Genomic DNA, 25,637 nt, shown 5'->3' with positions numbered 1-25,637 from the left:
AAATAACTACATATATTGGATTATATGGTCCTGATATGTATTTTTTGTTCTATTGTGGTCATTTTGACGCCTCGTTTGTCTTCTTCTGTTGAAAAATGTCAATGTTATGTGTCGGATCCGTTTTATCAGCGTAAATTCAAATCAGTCAATTCGACCACCCAACACTTTGTAAACAGTTCAAATTCACGTTTATTCATCAGTATCATCAAATATATGCATTTCTTACCGAATACCAATGTCTCCTATCTTGATTTGCTGAGTTACACAGTAGTTGCTAACAGTAGTGGTGATAGATTAACCAAAATGTGTTTGCTGATATCCAAAATAATACCGACAGATTTTCCATTTCCGGTGCAGACAACCCAAGGGGCGCAACTCTAAAGGCGTGTAAAAAATAGGAAACGTCTGCCGGACAATATATCCGGAAAAAATATTATTCACCCAAAATCGGCATTTACATACCGGCCCCTTAATTGCTGTTCTACATAGGAACACAATTATCTAGATTCTAAGTAAATGCACCAATTTTGTATCTAGATATGATAATTAACTGAAATTCAACTTATTGTGGCAAATAAAATGTTTCGAAAACACATAAAACTGTATGACTTCGAATCTTAATTTTCGGAGTCTCTTTTCCAATGTCCTACACATATTAGTAGTTTTATTCTCAATTATACGAGTCATTTTTTCTTCAAAGTTCACATATTACACATTAAACCATGAGTGCTCACATGTCACAAACATCAGATTCCAGAACGAGGCACAGTTTCTGAATTGGTCGCGTCAGAACCGAAGAGGCGGTCTTAACCTTTACGATTCTTACAGTGTCTTTGTTGTCCATGATAACCTCGAGCACTCGTCCCATGTTCCAAGCGTTTCTAGGAGAACTGTCCATCACTAGCACAAGATCACCGACTTTCAAGTTTTTCTCAGTTTTAGTCCATTTTTGTCTGCTCTGAAGCAAGGGCAGATACTCCTTGATCCATCTGGTCCAGAATATGTCAGCCAGATACTGAACTTGGCGCCATCTCCTCTTAACGTAATTGTCCGTTTTCTTGAAAGTTCCAGGAGGGAACCATTCACCTGGTCGAAGTAGAAGGAGGTGATTCGGTGTGAGTGCGCGCACGTCATTCGCGTCGTTCGATAACTCGGAAATTGGTCGACCATTGAGGATGGACTCGACCTCACAAAACAGAGTCTGGAGATTTTCATCGTCTAGCCGGACGGGTTGCTCGCGCATGACTGAATGTAACACCTTTCGAACAGATCTGATTAGCCTTTCCCACACACCACCGAAGTGTGAAGCCGAGGGAGGATTGAATTCCCAATGAATTCCTTTTGCAGCCATGCTGTCGCGAATCTTGTCACTATTAAGCCTCTGAACCTCTTCTCGCATTTCTCTTTCTGCACCAACTAAGTTAGTTCCGTTATCAGATCTGATGAACTCCGGTCTCCCTCGACGTGCGATGAATCTTCGAATCGCATCAATGCACGAGTCTGTGTCAAGAGAAAACGCTAACTCAAGATGAACTGCTCGCGTACTTAAACAGGTAAAGATCACTCCATATCTCTTCACGCAGCTACGACCACGCTTAGTCTCAAGTGGTCCGAAAAAGTCCATTCCGACTTTTGTAAAGGGTGGTTCGTCGGGAACCAGACGTTCGCGGGGTAGATTGGCCATCTTTTGCCTAGAACACGGAGCCTGATAATTTCGGCATATATAACGCATCGCGACACCACTCGCTTTATTGACGCGTTTGCTCTGATAATCCAATACCTTTGACGAAGTACAGTCAAGATTGAGTTTTTCCCGAGATGTCCAACAGACCGATGTACGTCTTCGATTAGAAGTTGAGACATTCTCGATTCCTTGGGTAGAATTATGGGGTGTTTCGCGTCAAACGACATATCTGCGCGTTCAAGTCTTCCTCCTACACGCAAAAGGCCGTTGTCTATGTAAGGGTCCAGATCGCGAAGCTTCGATGACTTATTTACTTTACCACAACGTTGAAGTGATTCAAATTCCTCTTGAAAGTCTGTTCGCTGTACATACCGCGCGAGTGCCATCTCAGATCGGTTCAAAGCATCACTCGTCAGAAACAAAGATTTCACTCGTTTTGGCGCTTCTGCCAACCTACTTTGTCTATCGGCAAGTATCGCTGCTTCCATCATTTTTTCACGGTTCTGCGTGTTGGATTCAGATGACTTTATACGGTCAGTTATGTCTTTTGTCCGTTGCACAGCTGCTTTCAGATTTCCGATTGCCGTTAACATCCATGCGGTGATTCTTTTCAATTTCGTGTAATCCGAGAATCGCGTTAACAGTCTGTCCATTCCCTCACATGAATTGGTCTTGTCCAAGGATGCGGTGTTCACCACACGTTTCACTTCCGCGTCATCGTTTTCAATTGTTTTGTTCACTTGGTACTCTGGCCATTCCGATTCCGATTTCCACAGGAAGTCTGGTCCGTTGATCCATTGCGGATTATGCCGAAACTTGCCGATACTCAGACCACGAGAAGCACAATCAGCAGGGTTCTCTTTCGTATTGACGTACCTCCACTGATTTTCCTCTGTAGCTTCGCGAATGACCGATACACGATTGGCAACGAAAGTGTGGAAACGCGCATTCTTGTTGGCTATGTATCGCAACACTGATGTACTGTCTGTCCAGTAGAACGTTTCATTGATTGGGAATCCGAGTTCTTCCTTTATCATTTTACACAGCTTGACGGCCGATGAAGCCGCTGTAAGCTCCATTCTTGGTACCGTTACAGTTTTCAATGGCGCAACTCGTGATTTCCCTAGTAGGAAAGAACAATGAATGCGACCAGTTTCGTCGATAAACCGAAGGTAAAACACCATTCCTAGGCCTGTATCACTCGCGTCCGAGAAGCTATGAAGCTGAACTGACGTCACATTTCCGAAGTCACTGGGTTTGTAACACCTCTCAACTTCAACGTTTTCTAGTTCGTGTAGTTGCGAGATCCATGTGTTCCACTTGCGAAGATCGGCGTCAGTAATGTCGTCATCCCAACGTATTCCTTGTTTACACAAATTCTGTAGGATCGACTTGGCGGTCAAGATGAATGGCGACGCGATACCAAGAGGGTCATAGACCGAGCTGACCATCGAAAGGATTCCTCGTCGTGTAGGGGGTTGGTCTTTCACGTTTATCTGAAACCCCAGCGTATCTTTTTCTGTGAACCAATGTACACCCAAAGCACGTTCGACTGGTGAATCAGATTCAAGGTTTCGCTGTTTTGATGTCGCGCGGTTTTCCTCTGGGATTGCCTCTAGCACAGCCGCACTATTACTTGTCCATTTTGTGAGACGGAAGCCGCCTTCCTGACACAGAGCCGATAGATCGTTGATCAAAGCCTTTGCCTTTTCGTCGGATACGGTCGAAGTCAAGCAGTCATCGACATACATGTTACGCTTGATGGTTTCCGTGATAATCGGTTCAAACTGATGACCTTTTTCTTCTGCTGTACATTTTAGCGCGAAGTTACAACAGCTCGGAGACGAGGTTGCTCCAAAGAGATGACTAACCATTCTGTACATTTTGGGTTCTTTGTCGAGATTTCCATCAGGCCACCAGAAGAACCTCAAACAGTCTCTATCACTTGGTGGAACGATCACCTGATGAAACATAGCCTCCACGTCGCCTACGACGGCCACCTTTTCTTCGCGAAACCGGATTAGAACACCAAGCAGTTTATTCGCGAGATCCGGACCTTGGAGGAGCTGACTGTTCAGAGATACGCCTATGTACGATGCAGAGCAGTCAAATACGACACGGATTTTATCAGGCTTTTTGGGGTGGTATACACCGTGATGAGGCAAATACCAAACGCGACCGTCGTTTCTCTCAAGCTGATCATCAGGAACTGGCTCTGCGTAACCTTTGCTCAAAAGATTGTCCATAAAATTCACGTAGTCCGATCTGAATTTATGGTTTTTGACCAACTTATTTTTCAGGCCTTTGAGTCTCTGCGTGCCTTGCACATTGTTGTTTGGAAGTTTGACGTTGCGATCACGAAACGGAAGAGCTATACAGTAGTGACCGTTCTCAAAATGTACAGATTCCTCTACCTGTCTGAGGAAATCTTCATCTTCTACTGAGTTTTCACGTTTGTCGTCGATAACACGCTCCGGGAAATCATGGTTGAATGATTTTCTAACAAGTTCATTTAACGTGATATCGCTTTCTACTTCTGCCCGATTCACATCCAGTTGTGATGCATCATCTCGTATGATATTCCACACGATCCAACCCAAGCGCGTTCTTGTGGCGTGAGGCGAGCCACTCGGACCAATAAGAACCTCAAATGGGGTGTAAGCGTCTGGGACGTTATTTCCCAACATGATTCCAATGTTCGCATCAATGTTCGGTATCGATATGTCAGACAGATGAGACCACTTCGATATTTCTTCATGTTTCGGTATATGGTGCCGCGAGACTGGCATCTCCTCTTTAGTGTACACCTTTGGCAGACTGACTACGTTTTCCATGTCTAAGTCACAAACTTGAAGTCCATTCAAGGCGTAAGTGTTCATTTTGTAGGGATTACCCATAGTGTTCAGAGTAACCTGAGTTTTTTTACCACTTCCACCCAGTTGTTTCATTACGTGCTCCGTACAGAACGATACGCTGCTTCCGGAGTCAAAGAACGCGTAGGTTTCTACAGTATGAGGTCGATTCTTAAGTTTAACTTTAACGGGGATGATCGCCATAGCACATGAAACGTCTCCGGCCCCTACTCGACCTTCTTCGGCAGAATAATTCATATTTACGACGCCTTTCACATTAGTTTCGTCGCTTTGAGATTTCTGTTTTAAGTTCACTTTCGATTTGTCATGCAAAATCGTAGGATGTTGTCTGTTGCATGTCGCGCACTTAAGTCGATTTCTACATGTTCGCGATAAGTGTCCTTTCTTCAAACATCCAAAACATAGGCCTTTCTCACGTAAGTGTTTATATTTGTCTTCAAGGCCAAGTGCCTTGATACCAGAACAGTCACCGACTGAATGTGAGCTAGAATCACAGTACGTGCACTTGAGTTCTTGACTAGGTCCAGTAGATTTGGGAGTTGCTTCAACGTTAGCTGCGTTAGAGACTGCTGTACTTCTCGATGGTTGGGAATTAGAAGTGCGTTTCGCTTGAACTTTGCTACTTTGTGAGCCGTTAACAGCTGCGGTTCCGTACGTGGGATCGTTCGCCTTCTTTGCTTCTGTTTTTACGAATGTAACAAAGTCTTTAAATCTCACACGACCTTTCATCTCTTTGGTACGGAAAACAATATTGCGCCACTTATCATGCATGTGGAAAGGTAATTTACACATAAGTCGCTTAATGTTCTCGGCGTATTCCAGAACATTCCCAGAATTCATGCTTTCCGCCGCGTTGTCGCATTCAACAAGAAATAATGCGAACTCGTCCAGCGATTTGGAGTCACCAGCACGTATTGTAGGCCAATCTAGAGCTCGTTTAATGAACGCAGTCGCTGTGACCTCATTGTCGCCATATCTCTCCTCTAACTGTCTCATAGCTGCATTATAAGCGCGATCTCCACTCAGATGTCCGAATCCTGAAACCACTTTGTATGCTTCCCCAGAAGTTAATTGTTCTAAATAATTCATCCGCTCGTCATCATTATCAGTGTTCGCGACAATCTTTGCCTGAAACTGTCGAAGGAACCTCCTATATTCTAGCGGATCACCGGTGAACTTTTTAATTTCTGGCATCGGTTTCCTCAGATGTTGAACAACAGAGTTTATAGCATCTTTTGTTGAATTAACAAGCGTTGCGTTGTCTGTAATAGGCGTTTCGTTGTGAATAGCATCATTCTGTTCGGTAGTAGGCGCGACTGGTCCGACAGAGTTCGAAAAGAGAGCGCGGTTTGGATTTGTTGTGTTTTGTCCGAACGAAGGCGCACTGGTTCTAATTGAGCTTGACAAGAACGGTACGTCAGGATTTGTTGTCTTCTGCCCGAACGAAGACGCACTGGTTCTAATAGGGCTCGACAAGAATGGTACGCTAGGATTTGTCGTGTTCTGTCCGAGCAAAGGCGCACTGGTTATTATAGAGTTCAACAATAATGGGCTATTATCACTCGCGACATAACGTTCGGGGGTAGGAATGCTGGGTTTGGCGTAGTAAGTTTGGGGAACAAATGCCTGTGTCCTACATTCACTAGCGTCAGTTTGTTCTAAGTCACTGAGCATTTTACTCTTTGCATTGGCTACAGCTAAATCTGTGTTTAATTGAAGTTCTTCCTCCTGAAGTTTTAAGGACACCTTGGCTATTTCAATCTCACGCTTTTTCTGCAGTGCCAGCTTTCTGGCTGATAATTCAATTTTTAATTGCTCTTCTTTCAGTCTTTTTGCTGATATTTTGCTCGATGATGTTGACCTGCTACTACCAGTACGAGAACCTTCATCATCTTCATCATCTTGTTCATGCTGACTTTTGCTGACAGATACTTTAACGAAATACTCCTCTATCTTAGCTTTGAAGTCTCGGAGAAACTCATCGCGGGCAATAAACGATCCGGTATAGAGGTCCCTTTGATCATTATCTGTCTCTCTTTGTAAATAATGTTCATGTATTTGGAGAAAGAGTTCATAGTTTTGCATCCACGACGTGTACTTTTTGCTTATTACTTTTACTGAAACATTGTCCGAGACCATTTCACTAATATAATCAGAAAGTCTCTTTAAAACTTGATAATGGTTGTTTAATTGATCAAGACTATAGTCTCTTCCGGTTTGTGTAAAAGTTCTGACACGTTGATCATGACGTTCGAGAGACGAACGTTCATCATTTATTTGGGCATCGGACGTTTCGGCCATCATATTTTTTTGTTCTTGACCGTCGGTTTGCCTTTTGTCTGCATCGACCTTGGAGAGGTCTTCAACATTACCGTCTACATTTTGACTCATATTGTTCATTTGGGTAATGTTGACTCACAATTTTGGTTAATGTTGTCGGATCCGTTTTATCAGCGTTAATTCAAATCAGTCAATTCGACCACCCAACACTTTGTAAACAGTTCAAATTCACGTTTATTCATCAGTATCATCAAAAATATGCATTTCTTACCGAATACCAATGTCTCCTATCTTGATTTGCTGAGTTACACAGTAGTTGCTAACAGTAGTGGTGATAGATTAACCAAAATGTGTTTGCTGATATCCAAAATAATACCGACAGATTTTCCATTTCCGGTGCAGACAACCCAAGGGGCGCAACTCTAAAGGCGTGTAAAAAATAGGAGACGTCTGCCGGACAATATATCCGGAAAAAATATTATTCACCCAAAATCGGCATTTACATTATGACTATTTTTCAATTTTTAGTGAAATTCGAGATGGCGGCCATCTTGATGACGTCATAACCGGAAGTTCATCCCAGTTTATACAATGTTACCTCTCGATTTCGTTATCAGTGGGTCATAAGGCTTCAGAAAAACATTGGTTCGTTAAGTTGTGGGGGGGGGGGGGGGGGGGGGGGGGGACCCCCCCCCCCCCCCCCCTAGATCCCGGCCTATGAAATTTGGAACTTCATGTGTATATCTTAAAAAAACAACACATCAAAATCATCTACATGTAACGTAGTTTTAAATCGGGATCCATTTCTCTGTTGTCGATTTCAAACAGATTCCGTCGCGTAACCATATGACCTTTAAACTCCGTGTGATAATGAGATTTTGGACCAGGGTATAGCTAGTAGTTTGGGAAATCGTCAGAATTTGATGATGTGTTCTCGAATTTATCCAGGTGTGCTTTTAATCGCTTAAAGTGAAGTGGGGTGCCGTAGGACACGTGGCCGAGTTGCCAACCCTATATTATATGGCCGTGATCGGAATCCCTGGAGTATCGAGGTTGTGTTTAAACCAAGGATTTTTATACAGGGCAAACAACCATGGCAAAGTAACAACAAAGACATTCCATTTGAGTTGATAATGACCGTTTATTATATTAAACGAGGGTTGTAACAAAATATAATATTTGTTATATTTTTACCTAAAAAGTCTTAGATCATGGGGTCAAACCCGCCCCAATGTTTTCTGTATTCACTCCTAGTGTAAAACTTAGAAAGTGATACAGAAAACATCCCCCACCATGTATACGTCCTTTAATTAATTCCATTGGTTTAAACGCACTAGATGTAAAGGTTAGCTTACACTCAACTGTATTTGTAGACGGGACAGCTTTGTGACAGTAAAATCAATGTATTTACAATTTATAACAAAATGTGACCGATAGAGTCTTGACGCACGATAGGTTTACAAGATTGTACTTTTGTCGTAATTTCAGCAGATTTTCATCTTGAAGTGGACTTTTTTCTCATTGTTTCTGTGTGCTCGATATAACTTCAGGTGACGTAGGTTTCCCCATTATTATTTGATTTAGTTGTTGCTTTAGATTTTGCGTATCTCCAGAACTTTGAGTAAAGTACTGAAGTGGTCATTCTCAATTTCATATGTAGGTTCCCCTAGGGCCCTAGTTGTGCATATTGCATTTTGGGACTAATCGGTCAACAAGATAGTCGCCAGGCAGCCGTCTTGCATTTTGATAGTTAAAGTTTGTTATCGCTATTTCTCACTAGCCATAGAGTTCTGCATTGATTGTAACCAAATTTGGTCAGAAACCTTGGTGGAAGGGGAACAGAGTTTGTATAAATTTTGACTCTGACCCCACAGGGGCAGGAGGGGTGGGGTTCAATAGAGGAAATAGGGGTAAATTTTTTAAATCGCTACTTGTCATAGAGTTCTGCACGGATTGTAACCAAATTTACTCAGAAACATCCTTGGGTGAAGGGGAACAGAGTTTGTATAAATTTTGGCGCTGACCCCCGGGGGCAGGAGGGGCAGGGCATTTTGGCTTTGACCCCATGGAGCAGAAAGAGTGGAGCCCAATAGGGATATTAGGGATATTAGAGGTAAAATTCCTTGGGGAAAGAAAAAAAAAAGAAACTTTATTCAGAATAAGACTTAGCATTACAAACCAGGTGAGCGATACAGCCGCGGCGGCCCTCTGGGCCTCTTGTATATCTCAGAAATATTACTGAAAGGATCTTTCTCAAATTTCATATGTGGTAATATGTACCCGGTAGTAAAAGTTTGAAAAGCAGAGAAAATATCCTCTTTCCATTGTCAGACGTAGATCATTCTTTGGTGGGCGCCAAGATCCCTCTGGGATCTCATGTTATTACACTTGTACATGTAAGTGTAGCCGCTCTTTCATGATTTATTCTATGTAGGCCTAGACTTTTTGTTACCGTGTGGACAGATATCTGGCCTTTCTTTTCTTTTTGGCCAAAGTCTTTCTATCGAGAGAATTGTATTTGGTTGCTGAATTTCCCTGTAGTCTTCTTCTTGTACTCTTGTTTACGGACGGGAAATAATTTAAAGATGTAGAATATACGAGTTGCGTCCCTTTGTTCATATTTAATCGTTTAGATATATATAGGCCTAATCGTGTATGAAATCGATGTAAAATCTCAACAAAAAATATTTTATTCACGTTTTTTTTATTGGATTTAACGTTATGTTGAAGCCTAACTGTCTAACCAGATATATGCCTACATCAGGAGTGCCATCAAGCCCAGATTCCAGATGACAATATATGCAGGTTCCAGAGCATAGAGATACGCTGTACTAAATGACGCAAGTGGAGTGAGAAAAGGACAAGAAGCGACAGTTACTCACAAACAGTCTCTACAGTTACATGATGTGGCATTGATTTATAATTTCACTAAACGCAGTCGGATGCATAACGTCATATCACTGTGACGTCACAATTTAGTCAACAAAGATAATGAAGTTATGCATCCGACTGCGTTAAAATAAAGTTAAATAATGGGATTGCATGTCAGGTCACGTCATCTCAAAAAAAACCCAAAATTGACCCAATTAACCATACAAAGTGTTTTCTTCGTAATTCTTGTGTAATTAGCTTATCTATCTATATATATATATCTAAAGAAATTTAGGATGCTTCATAAAACAAAATCTTGTAAACACCAAAATTAAAGTTCAAGGACCGCCGGTAATAATTAATTAATGGCTTATGTAATTACGCGAGCGAAAAAATGGCCTATCTGTTGAGGAAAATAGTGTTATTATAATTGTGAAACAGTAATAAAATAGCGTTAGAATAGTGTAATCGTAATTGTAAAATAGTGTTATTGTAATTATGAAACAGTAATAAAATAGTGTTAGAATAGTGTAATCGTAATTGTAAAATAGTGTTATTGTAATTATGAAACAGTAATAAAATAGTGTTAGAATAGTGTAATCGTAATTGTAAAATAGTGTTATTGTAATTATGAAATAGTGCTAAAATAGTGTAATTGTAAAATGATGCTGTGGTGTTATTGTTATTATGTAATAGTGTTAAAATAGTGTTTAAATAGTGCAATCGTAATTGTAAAATAGTGTTATTGTAATTATAGAATAATGTTAATTTAAAGGCCCACTACCTTTCCGGAGCAAAATTTAAAGGTTTCTAAAAATCATAGATAACATAAGAAAATATATATCGATGGCCTAAGATGAGGTTATAACATGAAGCTTATGCAAGTTTTCCTGCGTAATATATGATAACAGTTGGGTTTCATTTCACTGTTTTGCCTTCTGGGGCAGTGATATTCAACTACCGCACGGCATTTAGGACGACGGCGGGAAACATAAAACGACCCGCGTTATGAAAATTAACATTTTATTTATTTAAATTAAATTGTTCAGAAGGTGATGATAAGTGTAGCATTACCGATAAGTTGATAACTTTTGCGACTTTATAAATTTATCAATCTCGTTTTACATTTCTATTTTAAAAATTAAAAGCCGTTTCGGAAAGGTGGTGGGCCTTTAAAGGCCCACTACCTTTCCGGAGCAAAATTTAAAGGTTTCTAAAAATCATAGATAACATAAGAAAATATATATCGATGGCCTAAGATGAGGTTATAACATGAAGCTTATGCAAGTTTTCCTGCGTAATATATGATAACAGTTGGGTTTCATTTCACTGTTTTGCCTTCTGGGGCAGTGATATTCAACTACCGCACGGCATTTAGGACGACGGCGGGAAACATAAAACGACCCGCGTTATGAAAATTAACATTTTATTTATTTAAATTAAATTGTTCAGAAGGTGATGATAAGTGTAGCATTACCGATAAGTTGATAACTTTTGCGACTTTATAAATTTATCAATCTCGTTTTACATTTCTATTTTAAAAATTAAAAGCCGTTTCGGAAAGGTGGTGGGCCTTTAATTATAAAATAGTGTTAAAACAGTGTTATTTTATTGTAATTGTAGAAAATGTTTGTACTTGAAAACAAGCAATTTTCCACACAATTAAATTAGATAACAAACGTCACAGCCCAGATCAACCGAGATCAATTCACAAAACTCTGCCCTCAGTAGTCAAACGAAGGGAAGTAACTCCATTCTCGAGTTTTGTAACGCCTAAATTCTACAAAAATGCAAAATCAGGCTTACAAAATTACTATGTCACACTAGTATAAAATCATCCCTAGATAATATCTGAATAACATTATGATTACATACACTGGCCAAGGGGCTATATCATCTTAGTCTTGTTGTCGGTGGGCCGTCCGCGCACTGCCCAGACATGTTTTAGGAGCACCGTTTCGTCAGGCCGGATGTTGATCGATTAGAGGTGCATTGTTAGTCCGAAGAACTAGGGCATATTCAATATAGAGTTAAGAAGCTGTTTTTATTCCCAAATGGTGAGTATTTTATCGGTAATAAGTCAATTTAAAATGCATAAAATTACAAAAAGTTCAGCAGCTCTTCTAAATTGGAAAACCACGTGAATTTGGCTCGAAAGCATATGGTCCGTTTTGTAGGGCATTCCAACAAATGGCCACCCCCATGACTTAAGCTAACAAGGCCAACTTAGACTTTTGAAACACAATTTTTCGCTTCTTACATTGCAAGCTTGTCGCTTTTAGTATGTGTTTTTGATTTATCATTATTAATGGCATATCTTTGTTGTGAAACATGGCTAAATGTAGTAATATTTAGGAAGTTTGTGAAAGGTGAACCGATACATTGTGGACTCGTTGGTCATCCATTATAGAATATTTCGTCCAAATCCGCATTTTATTTCCCCCGAGAAGTACTCCTAGATCTCGCATGCTTTCAGATTTGTCGTTTTACACGTGATTGTACAGCTAGAAGTTTATCAGATTTTGATTATTTAATTCGTGGAAACTGGAAAGTCAAGTTGAAATTGATTTTTTCTTATAAATTAGAAAGACCATCCTTTTGAATTTAAGACCGGACATGCTATTATTTATCCTAATTTCTTTTGTAAAGTAGACAGTGCTACAGACTGCTTCCATCAGTATAATATATAATATATTGGAAAAAATTGGCTTTTTTTATCATTCACTTGTATTAAAAATGTTAATTTAATTAATTATACATTGATTTATATATTATTTTTATATTGTCAATGGCTACATATATGTATATATCCAGAATATTACAGCTGTATTGTGATCCCTACTGGCCGGCGACATATTATAATTAAAATCGTGATTTTTCTAGATTTTCTTCTAATCGTATTCAAATTTAGATTTTTAAATTTGTAAATAATAGGCCACAATTAATGAAATATTTTACATTTCTTACATGCATGTACAGCCATGTTACTGAACAAAGTTATAGTAATGTGTTATGGAATAAATTAAATTTGGTATCAATTCAAGGTAATTATATATATAATTCAATCTTAGAAATGATTGATGTTGATTGAACTGAGTGTTATTTTATTGTTTACAGAATTAATCACTTCTTGAAATATTTCAAATATCTTAAACATTTGTTCAAAATACTAATAATTTATACAAACAGGTGAAAAGTATTCGTCATTTTGACACAAATAGATCAGTAAATGGTAGCCTCTTCATTTCCCCTGTAGCCATAATCTAACAATGAGTGGCCATAAACAAAACATATTTTCTTCCTTTTGCGTGATAATTTTTGCATTACCAGTATTTATTGTTTTTGAAAATAATTAAGATTGTTTTCTTTATAAATGATACCAAATTTAATATTTTCCATTCCAATTTTACAAAGGGACCCCATTTACTGAACTCAGGTTAACCTCAATATACACAAGACAGACATGAGTATAACGATAGATATCAAATCGTGAGGAATAAGTATTGTAACAAATTGAATAAACCACAGCAATTGTGTTGGTCGGTGTATAAACCCCTTAATTATGGCAGTGGGTAATATTAAGCCCCTTAAAGCTTGCTCACAAATGCTCAGGAAGGTAACTCTTCCCAGAGTTCTGCAGTCAAACATGCCTGGAAGTAGTCATCTCGCCGCTTTCAAACACCACTTCTGTCTGGCAGAACAATGATGTAATTATCAACACAAAAATTACAGAATTGGTTCTGCAATATTTTAAAATAAATTAAACCTGACACAACGAAATGTTTAGATAAAACATTCAACCTACAGTCTTAAAGCAGTGGTTGTTTCACATGAGTAAAGCAGTGGTTGTTCCACATGAGTAAAGCAGTGGTTGTTCCACATGAGTTGGTAATCCAGGGGTCTACATTAACTTTTTTCAACACTTGCCCTTTCGGACAAGTTCGTCGAAAATTCACTTGTCCGATTATAATTTCAACCTTTTGATCTTGCAATTTTTGGTCCAACACATTGATAGAATTGCAGATTTTATGTTTTTTTAATGCCTCTAAAAATCTGATGAATACCCAAAAACCTGTGATGTGAAATATGAAAAAGTAAGTGACATTATCAGGAATTTGATAGAAATTCTTGAAATTTTGTTGAAATATATATATTTTTTGTGAGATAAATTGTCAATAAAGAAAATTTGATTTCATGACTGAGCAACCCACTTGTCCAGTCGGACAAGTACTTCAGCATTTGAACTTGTCCGACAGCATTTTGGTCTGGTACCGGACAAGCGGACAAGCCTTAATGTCGACCCCTGTAATCCACTGTAGGGATCCTTTTCTTATTAATTAGTTTGTAATTTCTATTGTTCCAGGTGATTCTGTGAAGCCTCTGACAGCAGTCGACTGAGTGGGATCATGGATATTCCACCACTGCACCTGCAGCCTGACAGGCGAATGGCAGACCCACATTCTGTCGTTAACATGACCGAGGGTAGGTTCACTAGTAACGAGTTGAATGCTCGTGTGACACCACAGTACTCTGCTCCGAGAATGTCTGATCTTGGCAGCTACCCATTTGTTCCCAACATGACCGATGACCGTCTTCGTCAAGATTCAAATGCCATGAACAAAAATGGAAATAGGCCAGGATCTCAGTACTCAGTTCCTGGAATGGAAAAAGACATGGACTCTAACAGTTCGGATAAATCTGGTCATAATCGTGGACAGATCCAAAACCCCTATATACCGGCAGGGATGCCAGACACCAGAAAGCCATATGAATATAAGGACAGGTACAAGAGAAGTATGTACGGGCCAGAATTCTTCCAGGCTGCCACACAACTGGCAAACTTTGGAATGCACAATCAGGCGGAGAAACAGCCTGATTCACATTCTCAGAAGTCAAATGATGCCATGGACCCTTATCAGAGAAACACTTCATATGGTCCAGAGTTCTTCCAAGCAGCCACCCAGCTTGCCAACTTTGGAATGCATTCTACAGAAAGACCAGCACCAGAGACTGAAGTCTGTAACATGGGAGGGACCATTCAGACAAGCTTCATACCTACTAACTTTGGAATGCAGCATACAACAACTGTAGCAGAAAAACAAGCTGAAAAGGAAATGGAGAAGGATCCTAACAGACACAATACATACGGTCAGGAATTCTTCCAGGCAGCTGCACAACTAGCAAACTTTGGTATGCGCTCTGTGGAGAAGCCGCCAGAGTTCCAGAATCTGACAGATGTATGTGGAATGGCTGTGTTTCCGGGAGGATCTGGACCACCCCAGGGATCTGAGTCAGAGAAGTCCGATAAGGATGTATATGCCCACGGTGACCATCAGTATGGTATGATACAGGGAATGGGGAAAAAGAAGACACCAAAGAAACCCAAACTGTCCAAAGAGGATGATGGCAAGCCCTATAAGTGTGAGATTTGTGGGAAGGGCTTCGGACAGCCCCATGATCTGCCCATACATCTCAAGTCACATACAGGAGAAAAGCCATATAAATGTAATGTCTGCTGTAAGGGATTCAAACAAGCGTCTATCCTAAAACGCCATCTCAGAATCCATACTGGAGAAAAGCCGTATGAGTGCGATATCTGTGGAGATGGATTCATCAACCGTAACCAACTGCACAAGCATCTGAAAACCCATGAAGGTGAGGAAAAGAAACCTCTGAAGTGTTATGTCTGTGGACAGGATTTCAAAAATGAAATTACGAACCTGCAGATTCATTTTCTCACTCATACTGGGGAGAAACCAAACACCTGTGGTGTGTGTGGGAAACGATCTAAGGACATGAACAAGTTACAGCGGCATATGATGACACACACCGGAGAAAAACCATATAATTGTATTGTGTGTAAGAAAGGCTTCAACATGCCGTATACACTGTTGACCCATCTACGCACCCACACAGGCGAGTATGGGTACAAGTGTGATATCTGTGGTAAAGGATTCAACCAGACTGGGGACATGCAGCGCCACCGCAGGACTCACACTGGAGAGAAACCGTATAAGTGTGAGACCTGTGGAAAGAGCTTTAATTTACTTTACAACTTGCAAACCCACCGTAGGATCCATACTGGGGAGAAACCGTACATTTGCACTACCTGTGGCAAAGGGTTTGCCGATGGAGCCAATCTTTACCGACACAGCAAGACACACACCCAGGAGAGGTCCTACAAGTGTGAAATCTGCAACAAGACCTTCACATTGGCACAAAGTGTGCAGCGACATCGCAGACTTCACACTGGGGAAAAACCTTATAAGTGTGAGATATGTGGCAAGACCTTCAGACAGAAGGGTAACCTTGGTGTCCACCACAAGCGGGTACACATAAAACAGGCGAAGTTGGCAGCTGAGAGAGAGGCCAGGTCCAAGGAGGATGCAGATGCTAGTGCAGTTGCTGCAACTAAGGCTAAGGAGGCTAAAGCCAGACTAAAAGAGGAGAAGGCAAGAATAAGACTGGAGAAGAGGGAGGCAAAGGCTGCTGCCAAGGCGGCGGCAGCTGCTGCTAGGGCCGCGGCCAAGGCTGAAAGGCTGCGCATCAAACAGGAAGCTGAGAATGAAGAAGCTGAAGATGTAGTAGAAGATGTGACAGAGGTGGAAGATGAAATACAAACTGAAAAGGAAATGGAAGAGGAGCAAGAACTCGAAGAGGAGGAGGGGGAGATTGAAGAGGAAGAACGTGATGAAGAAGAAATGTATATGGTGACTGAAAATAAATCTGGTGACACCACACAGGATATCGATGGGGAATCAGAAGGAGAAAGTGAAAGTGATGAGGAAGAGTCTATGACTGATTATAGAGATAAGACTGACACTCCACAGTGATAGTACCAGCTCTAATACCTCAACAAAAGTCTACTGTCCACACTTTTGTTACATTGAACCTGATGAAAACCTCATTTGTACTATAATATCAGTATATAATTAGTGGTTATATACTGTTTTAGCTGATCATTATAGCTTTTAAGAGATAGAATATACATTTATACAGATCTGTTATGTATAAAACATGGATCAAGGGTGATAAACTACAAACTACAGGCATTAGCACAGATGTATTTGCTAATTTCATCTTGTCACATCATCTGCTAGATATCCAGTGATTTTGTCCGTGTAATAGTTTTGCATATGTCACTTTGTAATATGACATGGAGTGATTTTCATTGGCTGGAAATTCATTGTGACGTCAGGATGGCAGGACAAGATGGCTGCTTCCGCTAGATTTCTGATTTTCTGCAGCATATTTTGCCATTGAAATTCTTTAAAATGTAGGTTTTTGTGGTTATGTGATAAAAAGTATCTTAAATTTGTGCTCATTTCATATGAGATTTTATGAAACTTGTCACAAAGTTTAAAAATTTTGCTCTCCAAGTCCCACAAAAATAAAAACTTTTCAGACTTGTTTCATTAATTCTCAAATACCCGGTAAGCACTCATTTAAGATACTATATGTATTATGTCTTATTTTCTCGTTAGGGCTCCACATAATGAAATTGAAGGAATTTACTGAAAGAGGTCAAGGTCTTAAGTTCAGTGTTACATTTGTGATGATCATTACAATATATCTTATTACATTATGAAACATTTGTCACAAAATTAAGCAATGACTTGACATTACGAAATTAAGCGATGGCTTGTTACTAGATTAAGCAATGACTCCTTGACCATAAATCAGAGGTCAAGGTCATTGGATCTCCGTTTAAATTTTAGCATGACAAAATCACTAATTTGTTTGCTCTTAATTATAAGCTTTTTAGTGGTTTGATTTTTTAGATACCATTATGGAACTGTTCAGTTCTAAAAAGTGGAGTTATTTTTATTTTAAATTCAGCTCGATTCCCTGACCACAGACAGAGAACAATGTCAAATATTTGGATCTGAATCTTAGATATTTGGCTTTACTTGGAATCAAACATTGTTTTAAGCATTTCATATTTCTAGACAGGGACTTGCTTGCGTAGAGTCTGATACCCTAGTGGGTCAGCTGTCATTTAGCGAGCGACGCTTCTGATGACTTGTTTATATTTTACTTTACAATAATTATAACATATTGCCGTCATGCACGATATAATGCATCAGGAAATGAAAAACTTCTTGTATTTACAAATCAACTTTAGCTTAGACTGGCCATACAGATGAGCAGGTGTTTGATGTTTGGCAGGTTTACTATAACTGTGGTGATGATTGAGTGTACCATTGATTCCTTCCATTACCTAACTGTGATGTTCATCTTGTAAATTATGAATATGTGATTATTCTATTGCTCTATATATTTAAAGATTGGTTCTTACTTTTCACTCTCATGGTGGCCGATTGGTTAAGATGTCATGAAATATTACCACAAGACCTCCACTAGTACTGTGTCAGGACAATGTGACGTAAGAGAATGAAAATAGAACACAAATATATGGAGATTCATACTTAATGTCACAAATAGCTCTGTTTGTTCTCTAACATCTTATACGGCATGTCAAACGAATCATTACGGTATTTTCTCTTGTCGCCTTAAGCTGTATTTCATGGTTACCCATGCAATAAAGGCTTGTGACATCACAGCGTCAACAAAAATACTATTTTCTCGGTGCAATTTTGACAATTTTTTTTTTCAGAAGGTAGCCTATATAGGTACTATAAAAGATACAAACAACGGGAATTGCTTTGAAAATATCACGCATATTGTCATGTATGAAGAATGGACTTGCAGTCGGTTTTTTTTTTGTTTTTTTCAAAGCGGTCGAAAGTTATAATAGTAAAATTGCAATAAAACGTTGAGGTATGAGAGAAAAATACTCTTTCATACGTTGATATGAAGAAAACCGTGTTTAACAACATTTTGTGACCCTCGGATAGAATATCCCTATTCTTCATATCTACATATGAAAGAGTCTTAAAGTTCTAATATACATGTCATTCTATGAGGTTTTAAACTTGCAGATGTTTATTAATATAATATGCAATTTGATATAATGAATTTAATGTTGAACAATAACATCAGAAATCTGCCTCAATAGTTATTGTAATTTCATTGTTTATGACAAAAATAAAATGCGTGAAAGAAAAATGGACTGGTTGTGATCATAACCTAAGTCCAAATATTCATTGTGAAAACAAAACAAAAAAAAATTCAAAAGGCAGGTTTTTTTCAGCAGGTTAAGGGCCTGTTATCACTAGATTTCTCACAAAACCATCAAAGAAAAGAATTCTTGATCAGAAGATGAATTGTTTTTGCAGTCATGATTACAATATAGCAATAACATTAATGAGACATTTTAAGTTGGTCCAAGTTATAATTCAGGTGGGTGTATAAACAATATTTGTACATTTTTTCCTTTTGATTTTGTGTATAAAACAATTGTATACTGTAATATGTGTATCATATTATTTGTTTAATGCTTTAATGATGTTTTATCTTATATATGATGGTAGTGTAGAGTTATGACACAATAACACCATACCTCTATCTATAGTGGTTAGTGTAGTTAGATGCAACTATTGTCTCAGGTGAAATATAATGAAGAATTTGCACACTTATCTCGCCATCAGAGATAAAAAAAGAGAAATTTACCAATTCATGTGAAGTCTGGGCCAGATATCACTCTGAATGTTTGTGGTATACACATTGATGTGTAGTCTGGGCCAGATTTAACTCTGAATGGATGTGGTATACACATTGATGTGTAGTCTGGGCCAGATATCACTCTGAATGGATGTGGTATACACATTGATGTGTAGTCTGGGCCAGATATAAGGATGTGGTATACACATTGATGTGTAGTCTGGGCCAAATATCACCCTGAATGGATGTGGTATACACATTGATGTGTAGTCTGGGCCAGATATCACTTTGAATGGATGTGGTATACACATTGATGTGTAGTCTGGGCCAGATATCACTCTGAATGGATGTGGTATACACATTGATGTGTAGTCTGGGCCAGATATCACTCTGAATGGATGTGGTATACACATTGATGTGTAGTCTGGGCCAAATATCACCCTGAATGGATGTGGTATACACATTGATGTGTAGTCTGGGCCAGATATCACTCTGAATGGATGTGGTATACACATTGATGTGTAGTCTGGGCCAGATATCACTCTGAATGGATGTGGTATACACATTGATGTGTAGTCTGGGCCAGATTTAACTCTGAATGTTTGTGGTATACACATTGATGTGTAGTCTGGGCCAGATATCACTCTGAATGTTTGTGGTATACACATTGATGTGTAGTCTGGGCCAAATATCACCCTGAATGGATGTGGTATACACATTGATGTGTAGTCTGGGCCAGATATCACTCTGAATGGATGTGGTATACACATTGATGTGTAGTCTGGGCCAGATATCACTCTGAATGGATGTGGTATACACATTGATGTGTAGTCTGGGCCAGATTTAACTCTGAATGGATGTGGTATACACATTGATGTGTAGTCTGGGCCAGATATCACTCTGAATGGATGTGGTATACACATTGATGTGTAGTCTGGGCCAGATATAAGGATGTGGTATACACATTGATGTGTAGTCTGGGCCAAATATCACCCTGAATGGATGTGGTATACACATTGATGTGTAGTCTGGGCCAGATTTAACTCTGAATGTTTGTGGTATACACATTGATGTGTAGTCTGGGCCAGATATCACCCTGAATGTTTGTGGTATACACATTGATGTGTAGTCTGGGCCAGATTTAACTCTGAATGTTTGTGGTATACACATTGATGTGTAGTCTGGGCCAGATATCACTCTGAATGTTTGTGGTATACACATTGATGTGTAGTCTGGGCCAAATATCACCCTGAATGGATGTGGTATACACATTGATGTGTAGTCTGGGCCAGATTTAACTCTGAATGGATGTGGTATACACATTGATGTGTAGTCTGGGCCAAATATCACCCTGAATGGATGTGGTATACACATTGATGTGTAGTCTGGGCCAGATTTAACTCTGAATGTTTGTGGTATACACATTGATGTGTAGTCTGGGCCAGATATCACTCTGAATGTTTGTGGTATAGGGGTTGAGTGGGAGTACAAATATGACAATTTAACAAACATCACGGTTGTACAGGAAGTGTAGTTTTGACCATTCAAATATTAATACTGTAGTGTGAGAGAATGGCTTGTTTTATTCATGACTGTATAGATCCATATAAACCATATATACAATATACGTAATTATAAACTTTATACCAATATATATGTTATAATGAACTGGTTTTTAAAGGAAAATTACATGTATATGAGATAAAAGATTTTTATCTTGTTTGAAATTGAACTGTAAGGAATATAAAATCCTGATATACATGTAGTAAGATTTGTATATAGGATACTTGTATATATAGTCCTGGTTTACATGTACATGTAGTTAGATTTGTATATTATATGTGAAAGAAAAACCCTTTTATATACTATGTGATGTTATAACTCAGTAGATTTAGTTTTTAGTAACCTCAAATTGTTAGTGTATTTGTATTTTAGATGAAATTAGAATTTTTATTTTGTTTTGTTATTGGTGGAAACCTTACTGATAAATTAAGGTCGTCATGGTGACCAACATTCCTTTGTGTTGGCTGATGGGATCGGATCCAATTTTGTGAAAATTGGAAAGATGATACAAACTTTGGACTACACTGAGAATTTAACTCTTTCCGTACCATTGTTGATTATATTCGACAGGATTTTACCCACTCTCTTCAGTTTTAATGGCAGAGGAACAAGATAAATCAAACAAAAGCTATTATCATCAACAAAATGGCGTTTGTTGCACCTTCGCTCCAGATTGCAATATCGAAACAATATCTTGATTACGGTTTTAAATAATTTATAAGATTATTTCCAAGTAAGTTTAAGTGATTGTACTAACCAAATAGCACGTTTTAAATTAAATGAATGAGCACAAAACAATTGGACATTTTGTCCGCCATTTTCTCAAAAACTTACTGGGGCGAGACTAATTGCTACTTCTGGTACAGAATCCGGAAAGAAAACAAAGTATGGAAAGAGTTCAGAAAAGTTCACTTGTTTCAGGTTATATGTACAAAACGTAACAAAACATTAGTTTGGTAACCAATAATACACAAAACAATGAGTTAATTGTAGGGGTTTTGTTGTAGAACTGTTATTATTGTTTAATTTATAGCTCACCTATACAGCTTGCCTCTGGGTCCAGTTTCTCTGAACATATTTCTTAACTTCAAGGAATTCTTTACTCAAAATTCTTCATAGGAAAGCAAAAGGGCCAGTGAGCTTATGTGATGGCACTGTGTCAATTGTCCGTCAACATCTATCGGGGGGAGTTTTGCAAATTCTTTGAAATTCTTCTTTTGTAATAGGAATGAACTGATTTGTAGTTTGCACAATCCTTAACTGAAAACGGAATCAAAAGGACTAAAGACGCAAAATGGGGAAATAAAAATGAAAGGATTAATTGGTTCATATTTGGTTTGTATTTGTCTTAGGGTCTGGACCCTAGAGGGCATAATTATAGAAAATCATTTCATCTGATCTTAATTAGATGGAATTCCTCTATATCTGTGTTTAAGGGAGGTTCCCATTTAACCTTTACATGTATATACCATTGTTGGGTTTGCTTTAACATGCTGTGTGAGCGAAATAGGCCCTATCCTGTTTTCTTAAAATATTTTTTGATCAAAATGTAATTTTTTATTCAAATCGCCTTTGGTCCGTGGTCCGTGGTCCGTCCGTCCTTCCGTCCGTTAACAATTCTTGTTACCGCTATTTCTCAGGAAGTACTGAAGGGATCTATCTCAAATTTCATACGTAGGTTCACCTAGGACCCTAGTTGTGCATATTGCATTTTGGGACCGATCGATGAACAAGATGGCCGACAGGCGGCCATCTTGGATTTTGACAGTTAAAGATTGTTACCACTATTTCTCAAAAAGTACTGAAGGGATCTTTCTCAAATTTTGTATGTATGATCCCCTTGGACCCTAGTTGTGCATATTGCATTTTGGGACCGATCAGTGAACAAGATGGCCGACAGGCGGCCATCTTGGATTTTGATAGTTAAAGTTTGTCACCGCTATTTCTCAAAAAGTCCTGAAGGGATCTTTCTCAAATTTCATATACAGGTTCCCCTGTCATCCTAGTTGCGCATATTGTATTTTGGGACCGATCGGTAAACAAGATGGTCGACTGACGGCATCTTGGATTTTGATAGTTAAAGTTTGTTATCGCTATTTCTCAGAAAGTACTGAAGTGATCTTTCTCAAATTCCATGCATAGGTTCCCCTTGTACCCTAGTTGTGCATAGAACCTTTTAGGACTGATGCATAATGCCTTTCGGGACTGATCGGTAAACAAGATGGCCAACCGGCTGCCATCTTAGATTTCATTGTTGAAGTTTGTTACCACTATTTCTTAGAAAGTACTATAGCGATCTGTCTCAAATTTTATATGTAGTGTGTTTGAAAAAGTTTGAAAAGCAGGGAAAAGATCCCTCTTTCCATTGTCAGACATAGATCATTTTTTGGTGGGCGCCAAGATCCCCCTGGGATCTCTTGTTGATATAAGTCTGGATGCAGCCATTTTCCTTTGATATAACTCGGTGTTTGTATCAGAACACTCGCGGTCTGAAGGCCAGCAATGTCACAAAAATATGTTTTAATGTTACATCAAATGAACCTTTGTAAATGATCACATCTTCCGAGGTAGTGATGTAGTTGTTCTTCCAATGTTAGACATGAGTTCTATAAGTATTTGTTACTGTCCTATACAAGGTGGTATAGTGGAGGTTTTTAAGCATTTGTTAGATTAGTATTGATTTTGTTTGATTTGTGTGATTGTCCTGTACCTTTATATTACGAAGTGGTTATATTTTAACAATAAAACCATTTAGTACTTGGCCATTATTTTCAGACCATTAGACAATGTTTTGGATTCATTCCATGCTGTGACAGTTTTACTTGATAATCACATAATTTATCTGCTTTGAACTTGTGAATGTTGCAATGCTTGTACCTTCAAAACTCAACTCAAATTACTGATATTTGTCTCTATTTGTTTAACATAAAGACCATGACCTTTAGTCACATTGATCCGTTAATGTTGGGCGACTTGTGATTAAGGATTCACTAATATCTAAAGTTACCCCGGCCCAACATGATTACCATAGAGTAATATCTAAAGTTACCCCGGCCCAATGTGATTACCATAGAGTAATATCTAAAGTTACCCCGGCCCAATGTGATTACCATAGAGTAATATCTAAAGTTACCCCGGCACAACATGATTACCATAGAGTAATATCTAAAGTTACCCCAGCCCAATGTGATTACCATAGAGTAATATCTAAAGTTACCCCGGCCCAATGTGATTACCATAGAGTAATATCTAAAGTTACCCCGGCCCAATGTGATTACCATAGAGTAATATCTAAAGTTACCCCGGCCCAATGTGATTACCATAGAGTAATATCTAAAGTTACCCCGGCCCAATGTGATTACCATAGAGTAATATCTAAAGTTACCCCGGCCCAATGTGATTACCATAGAGTAATATCTAGAGTTACCCTGGCCCAACATGATTACCATAGAGTAATATCTAGAGTTACCCCAGCCCAATGTGATTACCATAGAGTAATATCTAAAGTTACCCCGCCCAATGTGATTACCATAGAGTAATATCTAAAGTTACCCCGGCACAACGCCCAATGTGATTACCATAGAGTAATATCTAAAGTTACCCCGGCACAACATGATTACCATAGAGTTATATCTAAAGTTACCCCGGCCCAATGTGATTACCATAGAGTAATATCTAAAGTTACCCCGGCCCAATGTGATTACCATGAGTAATATCTAAAGTTACCCCGGCCCAATGTGATTACCACAGAGTAATATCTAAAGTTACCCCGGCCCAACATGATTACCATAGAGTAATATCTAAAGTTACCCCAGCCCAATATGATTACCATAGAGTAATATCTAAAGTTACCCCGGCCCAACATGATTACCATAGAGTAATATCTAAAGTTACCCCGGCCCAATGTGATTACCATAGAGTAATATCTAAAATTACCCCGCCCAATGTGATTACCATAGAGTAATATCTAAAGTTACCCCGGCACAACATGATTACCATAGAGTAATATCTAGAGTTACCCCAGCCCAATGTGATTACCATAGAGTAATATCTAAAGTTACCCGGCCCAATGTGATTACCATAGAGTAATATCTAGAGTTACCCAGCCCAATGTGATTCCATAGAGTAATATCTAAAGTTACCCTGGCACAACATGATTACCATAGAGTAATATCTAGAGTTACCCCAGCCCAATGTGATTACCATAGAGTAATATCTAAAGTTACCCCGGCCCAATGTGATTACCAAAGAGTAATATCTAGAGTTACCCTGGCCCAACATGATTACCATAGAGTAATATCTAGAGTTACCCCAGCCCAATGTGATTACCATAGAGTAATATCTAGAGTTACCCTGGCCCAACATGATTACCATAGAGTAATATCTAGAGTTACCCCAGCCCAATGTGATTGCCATAGAGTAATATCTAAAATTACCCAGCCCAATATGATTACCATAGAGTAATATCTAGAGTTACCCGCCCAATGTGATTCCATAGAGTAATATCTAAAATTACCCAGCCCAATATGATTACCATAGAGTAATATCTAAAAATTACCCAGCCCAATGTGATTACCATAGAGTAATATCTAAAGTTACCCGGCACAACATGATTACCAAAGAGTAATATCTAGAGTTACCCCAGCCCAATGTGATTCCATAGAGTAATATCTAAAGTTACCCCAGCCCAATGTGATTACCATAGAGTAATATCTAAAGTTACCCTGGCCCAATATGATTACCATAGAGTAATATCTAGAGTTACCCCAGCCCAATGTGATTACCATAGAGTAATATCTAAA

General features: G+C 38.8%; 2 protein-coding genes across 2 annotated transcripts; one reads left to right on the top strand and one right to left on the bottom strand.

Moving 5' to 3' along the window:
* Positions 1 to 730: 730 nt before the first annotated feature.
* On the bottom strand, positions 731 to 6,948 carry LOC138331152 (uncharacterized). Its single transcript, XM_069278623.1, has 3 exons — positions 6,890 to 6,948; positions 1,781 to 6,592; positions 731 to 1,691 (listed from the first exon to the last, which is right to left on the bottom strand). Exons 1-3 carry the CDS (start codon positions 6,946 to 6,948, stop codon positions 731 to 733), a joined length of 5,832 nt encoding a protein of 1,943 aa, XP_069134724.1.
* A 4,714-nt stretch (positions 6,949 to 11,662) lies between these two features.
* LOC138331079 (zinc finger protein 570-like) lies at positions 11,663 to 24,383 on the top strand. Its single transcript, XM_069278534.1, has 2 exons — positions 11,663 to 11,765; positions 14,072 to 24,383. Exon 2 carries the CDS (start codon positions 14,115 to 14,117, stop codon positions 16,539 to 16,541), a length of 2,427 nt encoding a protein of 808 aa, XP_069134635.1. The 5' UTR covers positions 11,663 to 11,765; positions 14,072 to 14,114; the 3' UTR covers positions 16,542 to 24,383.
* The last annotated feature ends 1,254 nt before the right edge of the window (positions 24,384 to 25,637 follow it).

Source organism: Argopecten irradians, chromosome 9, assembly GCF_041381155.1.
Source record: "Argopecten irradians isolate NY chromosome 9, Ai_NY, whole genome shotgun sequence".
Taxonomy (NCBI): domain Eukaryota; kingdom Metazoa; phylum Mollusca; class Bivalvia; order Pectinida; family Pectinidae; genus Argopecten; species Argopecten irradians.
This window is presented reverse-complemented; position numbering and strand designations above follow the sequence as displayed.

Coding starts and splice junctions, on each gene's coding strand:
- LOC138331152 (XM_069278623.1), bottom strand. CDS start 6,948: ATGAGTCAAAATGTAGACGGTAATGTTGAAGACCTCTCCAAGGTCGAT. Junction 6,593..6,889: donor AAGGTCGATGCAGACAAAAG/GCAAACCGACGG, acceptor TTATTTACAAAG/AGAGACAGATAATGATCAAA. Junction 1,692..1,780: donor TTGACTGTACTTCGTCAAAG/GTATTGGATTAT, acceptor TCCGTGTTCTAG/GCAAAAGATGGCCAATCTAC.
- LOC138331079 (XM_069278534.1), top strand. CDS start 14,115: ATGGATATTCCACCACTGCACCTGCAGCCTGACAGGCGAATGGCAGAC.